The sequence below is a fragment of the Ammospiza nelsoni genome, chromosome Z (assembly GCF_027579445.1).
Source record: "Ammospiza nelsoni isolate bAmmNel1 chromosome Z, bAmmNel1.pri, whole genome shotgun sequence".
Taxonomy (NCBI): Eukaryota; Metazoa; Chordata; class Aves; order Passeriformes; family Passerellidae; genus Ammospiza; species Ammospiza nelsoni.
The window spans coordinates 35,758,012-35,771,632 of NC_080669.1; the positions used below are offsets into that span (position 1 = coordinate 35,758,012).

At 37.7% G+C, this 13,621-nt stretch overlaps 1 protein-coding gene across 6 annotated transcripts in view; it reads left to right on the forward strand.

Annotated features, from left to right (window-relative positions):
* The window catches only part of TJP2 (tight junction protein 2), a 62,846-nt gene that overhangs the window by 35,659 nt on the left and 13,566 nt on the right, over positions 1-13,621 (forward strand). For 3 of the 6 annotated variants that reach the window (XM_059492175.1, XM_059492179.1, XM_059492174.1), the window contains 6 exons: positions 5,404-5,457; positions 7,399-7,523; positions 9,768-9,870; positions 10,325-10,898; positions 12,418-12,521; positions 12,664-12,817. In XM_059492175.1, coding sequence (XP_059348158.1) covers positions 5,413-5,457; positions 7,399-7,523; positions 9,768-9,870; positions 10,325-10,898; positions 12,418-12,521; positions 12,664-12,817 — 1,105 coding nt within the window. In that variant the 5' untranslated portion in view covers positions 5,404-5,412. Of the gene's footprint in view, positions 1-1,495; positions 1,568-2,197; positions 2,220-4,046; positions 4,136-5,403; positions 5,458-7,398; positions 7,524-9,767; positions 9,871-10,324; positions 10,899-12,417; positions 12,522-12,663; positions 12,818-13,621 lie in introns of those variants that run through there. The other 3 variants (XM_059492177.1, XM_059492173.1, XM_059492176.1) reach the window with 3 other exon arrangements.

A 13,621-nucleotide genomic window follows, 5' to 3' on the forward strand; every position in this document is an offset into this window, starting at 1 on the left:
TCTCGTTATATTCCTTTAAAGAAAAAGGATAGTCCAAAACCAAAAAAAGAAGAGTCCTTGCTATTATAACTGCTTCAGCTCATGGATAATGTTTCACAATTTTTATTCTCTTATGTCATGGTCTTTTCTTCTCTATTTGGAGTGCTTCTGAAGTTTTTTTTTCATGGCAAGGGGGAGGAAAACAGAAAAGCTAAAAAAGCACAGCTAAAGAAGTCTCAAAGACATACTTATATTTGTTTCTTTTTCCTGCCCTTTTTGTAAAAATAAATAAATAAATAAATACCAGTTTTGGAAACTGTGAATGTGAGTCTGTTGAGAGGAATGTGCTCTTTAGAAATGTTGATGGAGATTCTAAACTATTTTCACCAAACCCTAATAAAAGTCTTACTCACGTCCAAGTGGGTAGCCTGAGTTGGGGGCTGTTGTCATTGTGCTTCTCATGCATTCCCTTGGTGTTCACTCTTGGCAGCTCAGTCATGAAGGCGCTAGCCTCTGTTCATCCTAGTTTGGCTGGCTAGTGCAGAGGAGGCCTCACAGTTAAAATACAGAATGCTGAATTCAGTCTTCATTTTGAATGGAAAAACTGGAAGACATGCTTTGTCCCGCTGTGGCACTCCTACCCACTGTTCTCCCTAACTGCATCCTCTAAAAAATCCCAAAAAACCAAAAATACTCAACAAAAGAACTCCACTGAAAAATCAACAACACAGCTTTCACATTTTCCAGTACCATCTAAATTAATACTCTTTAACAGTTAAAATTTCTCTACTAGTGAAAAGTGAAATCTATGTATAGAGGTTTTGGTTAGCGTTGTGTACAAAATTGGTATATCTTCCTGTCTGTTCACTGCCTGTGAAACTTATGTAAAGTCTAGGGGAAAAGTTCACTTGAGGCTTAAATTTCACAGCATTCATGCAGCATAAATGGGAGTAGCTTGACCTATTTTCCAATAAAGTAACCTATCTGTTTGGCTGTACAATTAGCTCATCGTTCTTACAGATGATACTTTACTAAGTGTTTGATGGCAAATACTGTTATTTGCAGTGAGTACAATTTTGCATTTATTTCTCCTTTTTCTTGCTGGAGCCAAGCCCACACAGTTCTGTAAAATATTATAGTCAGTATATGAATTTCCAGATAGTGTGTGCTGTGGTTCTTAAGCCTCTTTTCTTGTAAATTTAAATTAGGTTCCTGGTGGGGTGAACCCCTATGTGCTTGGAAGAAGAGTAAGGTGCTGCATAATTATCTGTTTTCAACACTTCTTTTAAAAACAAACAAACATAAGATTACAGCATTGCATTTTTCTGGGAGTTAGTTAAACTCTCAGTACATTTCCTTGCTGCGGTTTTGGTGTGTTTCTGTGTGAAACTGACGGCAGGATTTGTTAGAGTATGTAGGCCACTATTGTATTAGAATTACATAACAGTGTTGAGTGGTGGAAACAGATGAAAAGACAGGATGTACGGCGCTCCCTCACAGATTATATCCTGCAACAATGAAGACAGCTCAAGCTCTGCAGAGAATGTGGTCACATGCAGTCAAAAAGTTGGGGATTTTAAAAGGGCACGTGAGTTGCTTTTTGTTACATCTTGCTCCACGTCTTTTCTTCCCCTCCTCCCTTCATATATCCCTCCCCTGTCCAACTCACTTTTATAGCCAGATGATTGTTGTGGCAGGTCTTCTGGTTTTGTTCTTCTTTCGGCATGAATGAAGTTGTCTTCGGTGATCTCTCAGTAGCAAGTAATTGTGTAAATCTCTTGATGACTGTCAGTTAGAGCTGCAGCAGCTGCCTGTTTCTTGCACACTGGCGATTTTAGCGCTTTGACTAGTTTCCTGCCAAAGATTCTGCTGAACAGTCTATTTTGGGTATTTAGAAAGCACCTGTCATTTTAGTATATGAGCATTAGAAAGATTTAAGCAAATCCTGACTACAGTGTTCTAATTGGAAATGGACTGACTATAGTCCCTAATGAATTTAGACTAGCTAATTACAATAATTTGCATTTACTGCAGGTAGCCTCTTGTCTGTGTGAAACCTGGGGGGTAAAACAGTTACTGTTAGTAACTGGAGGTGGGGTTCTTAACCATTTGCCTGCCTTTCTCTCTCCAGTGTTTTGGTGTGCAATCTTGCAGTGAAACTGCGATCCTGTAAGGAATGCACAAGCTGCTCAGGATCCCTTTGTGTTTCCTTACAGATGAAGTATGAAGAAATTGGCAAGGTGATGAAGGCTTTTCATAACTCATCACTTGATGCATTCAGAGGAGAGTCACATCACTAAATGTGGAGTACAGGAATTTCGCAGTTCGGGTGCAGACTTAGATATTAGTTTTGATCGAGTCCCCAGTTGATTATTTGTGACATTTGTAGTCTCTCCCTCCCTCTCAGTCTTCTCTTCTTCATTACTCTGATGGTATGGGTTAGCATTGTGACAATGGCAAGTAGCAGTACATTTTATGATGTTAAAGAGATTATTGTTTAGATATTGTTTTTGCCTTACGGGCTTCCAAGGTGACCATTCAGTTCTTTGAACTGTGTTGCAGAGCCTGCATTGCTTTATCAGTAGGACAGAGCTAGTCGTGTTGTCTTGGTAATTACATTGTACAAAAACAGCTTTGCAAGTACATAGTGTGCTTTTCTTTTCTGATGCAGAGTACAGCAAATGGGAGACAGTTTCCCAAGGAGCAGTTTCAAAACATTGATTACTTTTCAGATACTTGCAAGTTTAAAAGTGAATTGCTTAATTCTCTTGTTGAATTTTCAGTCACAGTTTCAAGGTACAAATAAACCCCAAAGATGTACATGGAATGTACCTGAAACAGTCACTGATACTATGAGGATCTTTTTCTAGGCACAAATGAGATGATACTATGGGCTTGGCATCTTGCAAGACCTTAATTTTAGTGTCTGTAGGCAGCAGTTTCTCTTTCATTCTTACTACTTTTTTTTTTTTTTTTTTTTTTTTTTTTTTTTTTTTTTTTTTTGACCAGATACCATAAAACTTACTTGTCAGAGTAAACTAAACTTAACTCTGTAGGCTTATGATGCTTTGGTTTACAATCCAGTACATCTCTCCACTTGTGCACAAGGTTATACTTATGCCACTCCTCATGGAAGGCCTAGTTTTCTGGAAGGAAATTCCCGTAAGTTTCCTATTTCATATCCTTACATCTGTTCCTGATACAGTACTTTCCTCAGTCCGTTTCCTGCAGTGTTGTACTGAATGCGCAGTCACTTCTCAGGCCTGTCTCTGTCCCCATGGGTAGTAGGCTCCCCGTGAGCGCGTTCTGCCTGCCTTTCTGTTGCACCTGCTCAGAGCTGGCCTCTTGGCGGGGACGTAGTGTTGGTAGGAGCTGCATACAGTGCAAACTGAATTTAAGTGATGTTTGTGTTACATGTGTAAGTTGTTGAGGCTTTTTTACCAAGAGGAGGATGGAAAAGATTTTCCATCTTCTGTGCTTCTACAAGATTTGAACCTATCTGCATGTCCTTCAGATTTTACCTGTCATTTGGTACTGACTTTCATTTCTAAAAGTTTATTTGGTGAAGTCAGATGGAATTTAAATGACACTGAGACCCCTCTTCAGCACAGATTTATTTTTTGCAGAGCTTAAAAGTACATAGAAAAGCAGGAATGCAGGAAGGGTCAGTAGTCGGTAAACTGTTCCCTACATGCCAGATAAGCAAGCCTAGTCACTTCCATTTACGGCAGCATCACAGCAGTTTAAAGAAGAGCTTAGTTAAGGAGGAATTTTTCACTTGTGGCAGAGATTCTCTGTGTAAGGGAATATATCAAGTGGGTTCAGTTTCAGATAGCTGAAAGCTTTGACATGTTAGCTGGTTAAATGGCAATACCTGATAAAATAATTTTACTATGTGATTCAGCACATTCAACACTGACCCCAAGACATATGTGTTTTAGTACTAATAGTTATGAACACATTCTTGTCTGACCTCGGCAACTCAAAATTTAGAAATATTTACTTTTGTGTATTACTTGTAGTATAAGCCATCATCTACATCTATTTCTAATTTTCTTTTTAATTAGACACCAGACATTCTGGAAACTGGAAAGCATTGTTCATTTTCTGGCAGAACAGTGGAAATTTAACACTGTTCAGTGTTGTAAAATTCCTGGTAAGAATGCTGAATGTTTTGCATATTCCTTCAGGATCTCTGAACACGACTTACTTTTGTTTTTCAATACAGTGAATGTGCAATGGCAAATGTAAATCTAGTTTCTCTTTGTGGTGCACAGAATCAACTGGAACTATGCAAAAAGGGGTTTTTTGCATATGAGAAATAACATCCATAGCTTGCTGAACAGTTGGGCACTGCCAGAAGTCTTACTCTGAAAATGCAAGGGATGCCTTAAAGTACAGGCATACCCGTCTTGTGTCATTTGTCTGTCTAATGTTTTGGAGTTTAGCTGTCATTACTCCTGTGATGCCTTTAAAAAGACCATTAAGTCTGAACTGAGCTTTTGTCTGTGATTCAGTCTTCTGAGATAAAGGAAGACCACTTTCAGTAAAAAAAAATAAAACCTGTGGCTTGACTGTGTGCATGCACATCCTTATTCAAGGCCTGGATTTTTCTTCTGCAATGGACGCTTTCCATTTTGAAATGTTTTTAGTGTAATTTTTCTGCAGTGCAGTGGCTCATTTCTCTCCTGGTTTTACAGGGCAGACACTGAAGGGGCTGGCTGTGTAATATATGATGCATCACAGCTGGGTGATTATTCTGTATTATATTTTAAGCTGTGGTGTTGGAAAGATTTCAGGTTATATCATGTAAGATAAAAGTTATCAGTTTTAACTGGAAATTTGGTAAAAAAAGGTCTCTGAGCAGTGTCACAGAGATGGCTATACCTGTACTATATAGTGATATATTGTGTTTTCCTGTAAAATTTAATTTCTTGATGGGAACCTAAATATTTAGCTATGTAATTCATAGTGGACAAAACATTTTGCTAAATCTACATGAACAAGATGCAAGAGATCTGGAGTCTAGTTCATTTTGAAAGCCTCAGTTTCAACTGCTAATCTTACTGCATACTGCAACAGAAAGGTCTTCCATAAGTATTTGTGTTATTTGAATCAGGGCTATGGACTGCTAGTTGATCTGAATTAAATGCTTTTGCTGAATAAGGATTTTTCCAGAAAATCAGAATGAGCTGTTAAATCAGTGAAACGTGAAGGGATTCTACCACTCTGCACATATTAATATTTTTTTCCTTTTAAAATAAAAATTGTCATCATTTAAAATATGTTAATTTCATACTAATTCTCCCAAAATATTATATTATGCAAATTATTTTTAAACCTGTGTTTTAGTTGGGTATTTCACTTTTTAATTTAAATATTTATGTGCTATGTGTTTTTCTAATTGGTTTCTGTGTGCAACAGGCCCCAGGCATGGAAGAGCTGATATGGGAACAGTACACAGTGACCTTACAAAAGGTGAGTGAGTGCCTGTTATATTTTTAGTTTTCAAATATTCAAGCACTGGTTTACTCTTGAGTATGTTTTGCAATAGATGTCATTATCATGTCTGATTCTAGAATAGGATTAATTAATTGTTCAGATCAGTTACAGTTTTTATTTTAAAGCTTAGTTGCTACTCATACAGTAGTTTAACTCTTTAATGTTAGGAGTAAATTCAATTAACAATTTAAGTGCCTTATTTGCTGCTGTTTGGTCTTTCTAATGTCAGTGTGATATACCACATGTCAGCCACATAGCTAAATTCATTATTGGAGAGCCTTAAAAATAAAGCAGATGGTTCTATCAAGCAGGTTGTGGTTGATGTCCAGGCTTTGTAATAATCACTGAACAGGATTCCACTGATTTAATTTTGTAAGATACTTTAATATATACTAGTGTAGAATCCAGTAGAAAAGCACTGTCATTAAAACTTATTAAAAGGTGGACTATAAGTGTCACTTTAAAAGTTTTCTTTTTTGAGGAAAGAGGAAGTGTCTCATAAAGTGGAGTCCTTTTGAATTAAAGAAAATAGTGCACTTGTGCCTGTGTCCTTTAGTAGCTGGGCTGCTACACCACAGTAGCAGGTATGCACTTTGGCTACAGTAATGGTAGTTTTCCCAGCTGTTCTGATAATCTGTGTTCAGTGAGCAGCCTGCACTGAGCTGTTCAAGTTTTTCACATCTTCTGCAATGAGCTGAGCCTGATGACCCAAAAGAGGTTGGTTTCTAGGTTACAGAGGTAGACAGGAAAAACATTGCAGAAGAAGATCCTAGTTCCTGTAATTTCTAGCATTTCAGATCTCTGATATTGTGTAAGTTAGCATTACTTCTTTACCACAGAGGCAGTCTTAGGCTACTTAGATGGTGAAGGGCTACTGAACTTGCTATATCAGCCACTACCATTAGTTTTACCATTACTTTGAATCTGTTGTTTTGGTGTAAAACATCAAACTGCTTCCTATAAAACTAAGCCGTAGCAAGTAAAGTGCTGTTTTAAAAGAAAACCACATTGCTTTTTTCCTCTTCAAAGAAATAATCAGTTACTATCAACATTAGTGGAACAAGAGGTGACACATGATGAACTACACATGCTGATTGGGTGTTGGGGGGAAAGCATGAGTTTAATTTTATGTATTACTTTGCCACTATGTTAAAACGTTTTGTTCAAATGTAGCATAATTTGTAATTTTTAGTGATATGATGTGTATATTAAATAGCAGATAAAATTAAGCTTGTGTGGTTTTGTGCTCCCCTTGCTGTCAGCGGTTCAGTTATGCTAACAGCTCTCAGGTTTGGTGCTATTGACGCGTTTCCTTGGCATTCTGTGAAGCATTTTCTTTGGTTTTATGAATGTTATCTTAAGACTGCTATGGATCTCTATGATGACAGGTTTGATATAATTAACATATTTAAAATAGTTGATTGTGACAGAAGATAATTATATAGACAATGCACAAGTTCACTAATTGCTCTTTGTAATCAACCACGATCTTGTTGTTTTGATTGAGGAACTACTTAGTAATCATAATGAAGATGAGATCCTGGGCAAGCTATTCTACTTTCCCAGGCATCACTAACTAAATAGATCTACCTAACAATTAATTTGGTATAAATAACCCATGGGATCGTGAAGCAAAATGCAGGCAAATTTTATTTTCTTTACTTAATTACTAGCAATCATAAGGCTGTAGAGGTTTTGGAGGACAGGAACTTGTCATCTTGATACATGGATGTGTAAATCTAATCTTTCTTAAATCTAGAAGTACTGTGTGGTTTTGCAACACTATGCATGCAGCTATCATATTTTAATATCTACTTAAGAGCACCATTGCTAGAACACTCATGTTCCTCTTATTTCGCCCTGACAAAATTCCTGTCAATGTATTCAAGTTTTGTTGTATTTGGTTTTTTTGTAAAGGATTCAAAACGAGGATTTGGGATTGCAGTTTCTGGCGGCAGAGATAACCCTCATTTTGAAAATGGCGAAACATCAATAGTAATCTCGGATGTTCTCCCAGGTGGTCCAGCAGATGGATTACTTCAGTAAGCACATTTTTCTTTGTCTGGCATTTTGAGGGGTATGGCTGTAGAATACATAAAACCTTTAGACAGATGTGATTGAAATTCTGGTGATTTAATCACCTCAAGACTTGATACCCTCTTGAATATCTAGGTGTCCCTAAAAAAAAACAAAACCCAAAACAACATAACAAGTAAACCCTACATAGAGGTGTTCGTTGCTGTTGGTAAAGACATTACATTTCAGTGGTGGTGTTGAGAAGTCTTTAACAGTTAAGTATGTTTCTTTCAAGATTGCGTTTCATTTAAAGAAACAGTAGAAAAACTTAGTATCTTAAAACATCCTCCTTGTTCCTCCTCCAGTAAACACATTTCATGATCAATCATTAGTTTCCAAGAATGACTTTAAGTCAGCCCAAATAAGGTTTGCTAAATGTTTCATTATATCTGAAAGAAAAAATTATGGAAATAAAGTGTTTCTGTTGTCTTTCTGATAACTTCATCCTTGGTGAGGCAGCATCTGTAATGTACAAACAGTTAATCTGTAGGCTGAGAGTTTGTGTCCTAGATCAGTTTTTCATCCTTTGATCTGAAATACCTGATGATGACTAGACGATTTGGAAGAATACCAAATAATTGTGCAGCAATAATAAATCAAGAGATTAGATTCTGTCCCTTTTGCCATGCATTTATTTTTGGTCAGAAAATGAAATGGCTGATATGGGAGTTGTTGTTGAGTAACTAAACAAAAGGGTAATTGTAAGGCATGTAACAAATAATTTTTAACAGAAGTGCCCAAATTCTACATTTTATAGCAGTGGCCCCTGCAGACCATCACTGTCATCCATCCTGTTCCATAATCACCTGTGATTTGGGAAAGAAATCATGTCCAGAAATTATGAAAGATCATAGGTAAATTGATGATGGCAAGGGAATACCAAGATATTTGGGCACTTTCAGACAAAACACATTCTGAAGAAAAATGAAGGTAAAGCTTTTCCTCCAAATCAAGGAATATAAGTTTAACCTTCAGAGTGGATGGGTAAAACCATTCTGTCATCTTTTGCAGGGTAAAATGAGCACATGTAGATGGACCTTTTGGCATAATATTGCAACATGAAGTTCAATACTAGCTTTGGATGTATGGACTATCCAGAGAGCTGTTTTAATTCCTGTATATAAACCTGGATGAAACTGATACTGAAATATAGCATGCTGTTCTGGCATACTCTTCACTAAAAGGAATTGGAAGGATATGAAAAGAGGCACAAAAATCATATAGGAGTAAGAGTGCCTTACAAATGGAGGCTTAGAGTATATAATCTTCTTATTTGCACAGAAGATTGTGATGTGATTTGATTATAATGACGATAAAATAGTTGGTACCAAAGATTTCTTTCATCCAGTAGAAAATGGCAAAGTAACCAGTAATTTGTTGAGCTAATACTCTGATTGTAACTGGGTAGTCATGAGAAAAAACTAATATCAGGAGTATGAGGAGTGGTAATTTGGTTTTCTTTAAATCTTCTTCACTTTCGTCATTGAAGTGTGTTTATGAAAATTATGGGGTTAAATTAATCAGTGTTATGGAGCTATTTCATAGGGGTTAGGTGAGTTAGGTGTTAGTGGTCTGTTTGATATGCAGGAGGTCTGAGCAAAAAAGTTAGTAATCTCAGTTGGCCTATGTTTAGGGCAAGGAGGACTTCTTCTGTATTATTGTTTTGTTGGGTTGGTTTTTTTTATTTCTCCCAATCACCTTCCTACAGAGTAAATGTGTTCCAAACACCAGACTTTAAGAAAACTGTACTGTAGTTGTACTTGTCAATATTTGCCTGAATACTGGTATGGCTGCAGCAGTTTGAAGCGTTTGTGAAATTCTTATGTGAAAGAAATCTAGCACTTCTAGGTGTAAAAAACTAGGAGTTCTGAAAGATCAAAATAAAAAAGTTTCAAAACTCATCACAAATGTTCTTTAGAAAACATTATGGCAAGGTACTTAAGCAGAACACAGTATATGCACAAAGACAGTGCTGCTCCATGTCTACTTTTTAGATGTACGGAAAGCTGCTTCTGGTATTCAGATATAGTAGAATTAATATAGCAAACACAGTTGTAAAGCAAAACTCCCTGTTAAACTGAATTCAATCCATAGGTTTCCTCTGTCAAAAAAAAAAAAAAGGAACAAAAGAAGAAATTTTGCTCTGCTGTTTTCATGAAGGCTCCTCTTAAATCTTCTCTTTCCTTTTTTATCTCCCTTCCCGTTTCCAGAGAAAACGACCGAGTGGTCATAGTTAATGGGACCCCGATGGAAAATGTTCTACATTCTTTTGCAGTTCAGCAGCTTAGGAAAAGTGGAAAGGTGGCCACCATTGTAAGTAAATTCCAAATATATTCAGTGTACAGTGGTATGTAACCAGTCAAGATTTTGGTTTTCTTCTATAAAGAGTATAAAGGCAAAAGCAAAGCAGTCCTTTGCCATATGCAAAGTACAAAACAAATAAAACCAAGACATACTTTCTGCAGGTGAAACAAATGGAAATTAATCAACAGTATGACAAAGTTACCTTGTTGAATAACTGAGAATAAAATGTTTATTTTATAATGTGGTATAAATGTTTTTAACGAGTGGTACAAAATATAAATTACATGAGGCAAATTATGTTCTGCATACACAGATCTTGTCCAATAATAAATAGAATGTTGTTCTTCCTTCTTTTTGTCCTCAGTATATATTTGAAACATGAAGAATATTCATCTGTTCAGTTTCACATTCTGATCTTTGATAGGAGTTTTTTTGTTTGTTTGTTTTCTGTTGTACTGTACAGGTAGTGAAAAGACCAAGGAAAGTGCAGGCTGCTGCACTGCAGAGAAGCCCCTCTCTTGACTATGAGGACAGAGCTTTGGATGTAATGGATGACCATGCAGAATTTGATGGCAAAAGTGCTCGAAGTGGCTACAGTGAGAGAAGCTGGCACAGTGGGAATGGAGGGCGCAGCCAAAGCTGGGGAAACAACCTGGATCAGAGCTATAGAGAAGAGCACGACCGAGGGCGAAGCAGAGACCGTGGCAGGGAATGCAGCTACAGCCGCGACCGAAGTCGTGGTAGGAGCGTGGACAGGAGCTTGGATCGAGACTATAGAAGAGATCGGAGCAGGGGAAGGAGCATCGACAGGGATGCTGGCTATGAGCGGGACTACAGAGGAGACTACAGCCCACCCAGTTACAGTCATGGATCTTTATCTGATCCTAGATATGGGAGGGAAATAAGGAGTCGTAGTCGGGACAGGCTTCGTTCCCGCAGTCCTTCGCCTGAAATACACCGCCAACATGAGTACCTAGGACCGCAGGATCAGAATGCACCAATCAGTGTTCTCTTAACAAAAGGCAGACATAATGAAGGTGGGTATAACAGGGGAGGAGAGGAGTCGACTGCCAGTACAGCATGGGTTTTGGTGGGGAAAAGAGAAGAACTGAATTACTTTCTACTTTTGCAGGTTAAGTGTTGACTTTTTAAACCGATGGTTTAAGTTGTTCTTTCATTCCTTCTGGCTGATTTGGGATGCTTTTTGCGCAGAACCTTGAACTTCACCTTTGAACAAAGATTTGTTCACTCACATAATTTCAGTCTTTTCAAGCCATTGTGTCCATAGTTTTCCATTTTCTCTGCCCTTTTCTCCTGGTTCTGAGGGAAAACATTGATCTGATCATGATTCAGATTACATTTGGCACATCTACAAAAAGGTTAGCTAGAAAGGGTAAAGAGTAGACTCTGCCTTTAGTAATACAGTTTGTTTGCATCTGGTAGTTAAAGAATACAGAAATAGCAGCAGCTGAAATACTGAAATGGCAGTATTTCAGCCTTTCTTTGCTGAGTATTGAAGTGTGCAAATGAAAGCCAAAAGCCTGACCTTTTTTCACTGTGAAATAAAGACTTGTGCTGGAAAGCATATATGAGATTATGTTGTACATAATTTTCTCTTCGGGTTTTTTTCTGGGGGAGGGAATGGTAGTTTATTTCTGGAGGGATTGGATGTGGTTGTTGGGTTTTTTCCGAATCCACCCTGTTCTAATTTTGATAATTTTTTGCTAATTAAATTTTGTATGCAGGAGCTAATCTCTTTTTTTTATTGGCTCTAGCAGCAGTCCTTTTTTCTCCTTCCTCTTCTTCCTCTGCATGTAATGTTTCCACTTGTAAAGATAATGCAGATATGTATGCAATTAAGGAGAAATATAAGCTGCATTTGTTAACTTTTGTGTTTAGCTATACCGTAATAATCTCTGCCATTCATATGGATACTTTACAGACTTGCTGAAATATGGTGATCTTTTAAAGCAGGACAACATTCTGTTGTTCTAGGATGCGTGTTTTTTAGGGATGTTGCCTTTCTTTTTAAGTAGCTAATATATTACCCAAGTAACTTAGATCACAGGGAAAGAAGGGGGCAGGGGAATAAAAAAAAATTCCTTTGCTTGAAACAATGAAAGCATTTCCTGGAGTACAGATAGGACAGGGTCAGCATGCAGCAACTGATGAAAATAAATATTTCTGTTAGTGCTTTTAGACCCTCTTCCCCCTCTATGCCATGCAAAATACGAATCGGAGAAGCTAATCTAGTACATTAATAAGCAGCTCCAGAACAAAGGCATTGTTTTGCTGTTGAAGGTGCAGACCAGTAGTCCAACTGTAATTGGATTTGGGATAATGTTTGTTCAATAGTAATGGCAGCATAGGTATCAGAGGCTCGGCTTAGGGTGAAGTGGATTTACTAGGCCTACTTTTTTTAGGGTTTTTTTTGTTTTTTTTTTTTTTTTCTCTCATGGTATGATGGTGTTTGATGCATGAAACACTGTGTAGTTTTTAAAACAATGCATCCTTACTCATCTTTTAAGCTACAGTGAATTATCTTCTTGGTTCCAGAGTATGGACTCCGTCTTGGAAGTCAGATCTTCATAAAAGAAATGACCCGTACTGGCCTAGCAACCAAAGATGGCAACCTTCATGAAGGAGATATCATTCTCAAGGTCTGTTCTGGTTTTACTGCTAGCAGTTTGGCAGGTACTGGCTATAGTGGTAATTCTGAACCAAGTCATGTTATAGTCAAGTTCACTATTAAACTTGAGCACAATGCAGACTTGTTTGTTATTGTTGTCTTTTTGTGTCCAGATCAATGGTACAGTGACAGAGAACATGTCTTTAGCTGATGCCCGGAAATTGATTGAGAAATCACGTGGGAAACTCCAGCTGGTTGTTCTCAGGGACCGAAAGCAGACACTGCTCAACATTCCTTGCTTGAATGACAGTGACTCAGAAATGGATGGTGAGGTTTAATGTGGATCCAAACTTCTGGACTCTGTGCAAGGACAAAAAGGAGCTTATATCGTTTTGCTGTGGTAGAGTGGTATTAGGTTCTTCAAGAAAAACAATGAAAAGCAAACAAACCTAAGTAATACTCAGCAACCCTTCCTTTAGGTGAAAATAATTTTATAGTAACCATATAGTTATATTTTAGGAAGGGGCAGACATAGAAGGAGCAATGTTGGTCTGGCAAAATCTGGCAAAATTCTTGGAGCAAGCAAATCAGGTGCATTAATAAAAATTTTTAAAACAAGTGCTTTGGACTGGTCTCTCCTTCTGAAGACATTAACATTCATGGCAGCATTCAAATGGAGGGAAGAAATGTCAGGACAAGAGGAAATTAAGTGACCCTGGATGACTGATTTCTGTTCCCAGCACCTGTTCTATTTAAGTGTGTGAGCTGTATCTCTCAGCTTTAGCTTGCTTTGGGAAGAGCTCAGAATGTTTGGGAGAGCGGGATGTGGAACATGATACTTGCTTTTCTGGTGTCAGAATATGGGGTGGAACTTCCTGTAGGTTTAACTGTGAAGTCTGAGGTGCATTTCAAATCCAAGAGCCACTCTTGTTTCCTTTGCTGCTAAAGGGCAGTGATGTGATGCCTGTTGATGTGAAGGTTGGTTTGGAAACCTCCATGACATTTCAAATCAAAGCCTGCTAGCACTAGCTAATGCATGTGGTATGTGTGGTATGCTAAAAGTAGTTATTGATGTGAGTGTGTTTGTTAAAAGTTGTGTGAAACTTTCTTGAAATATTTTGGGAGGGTGGA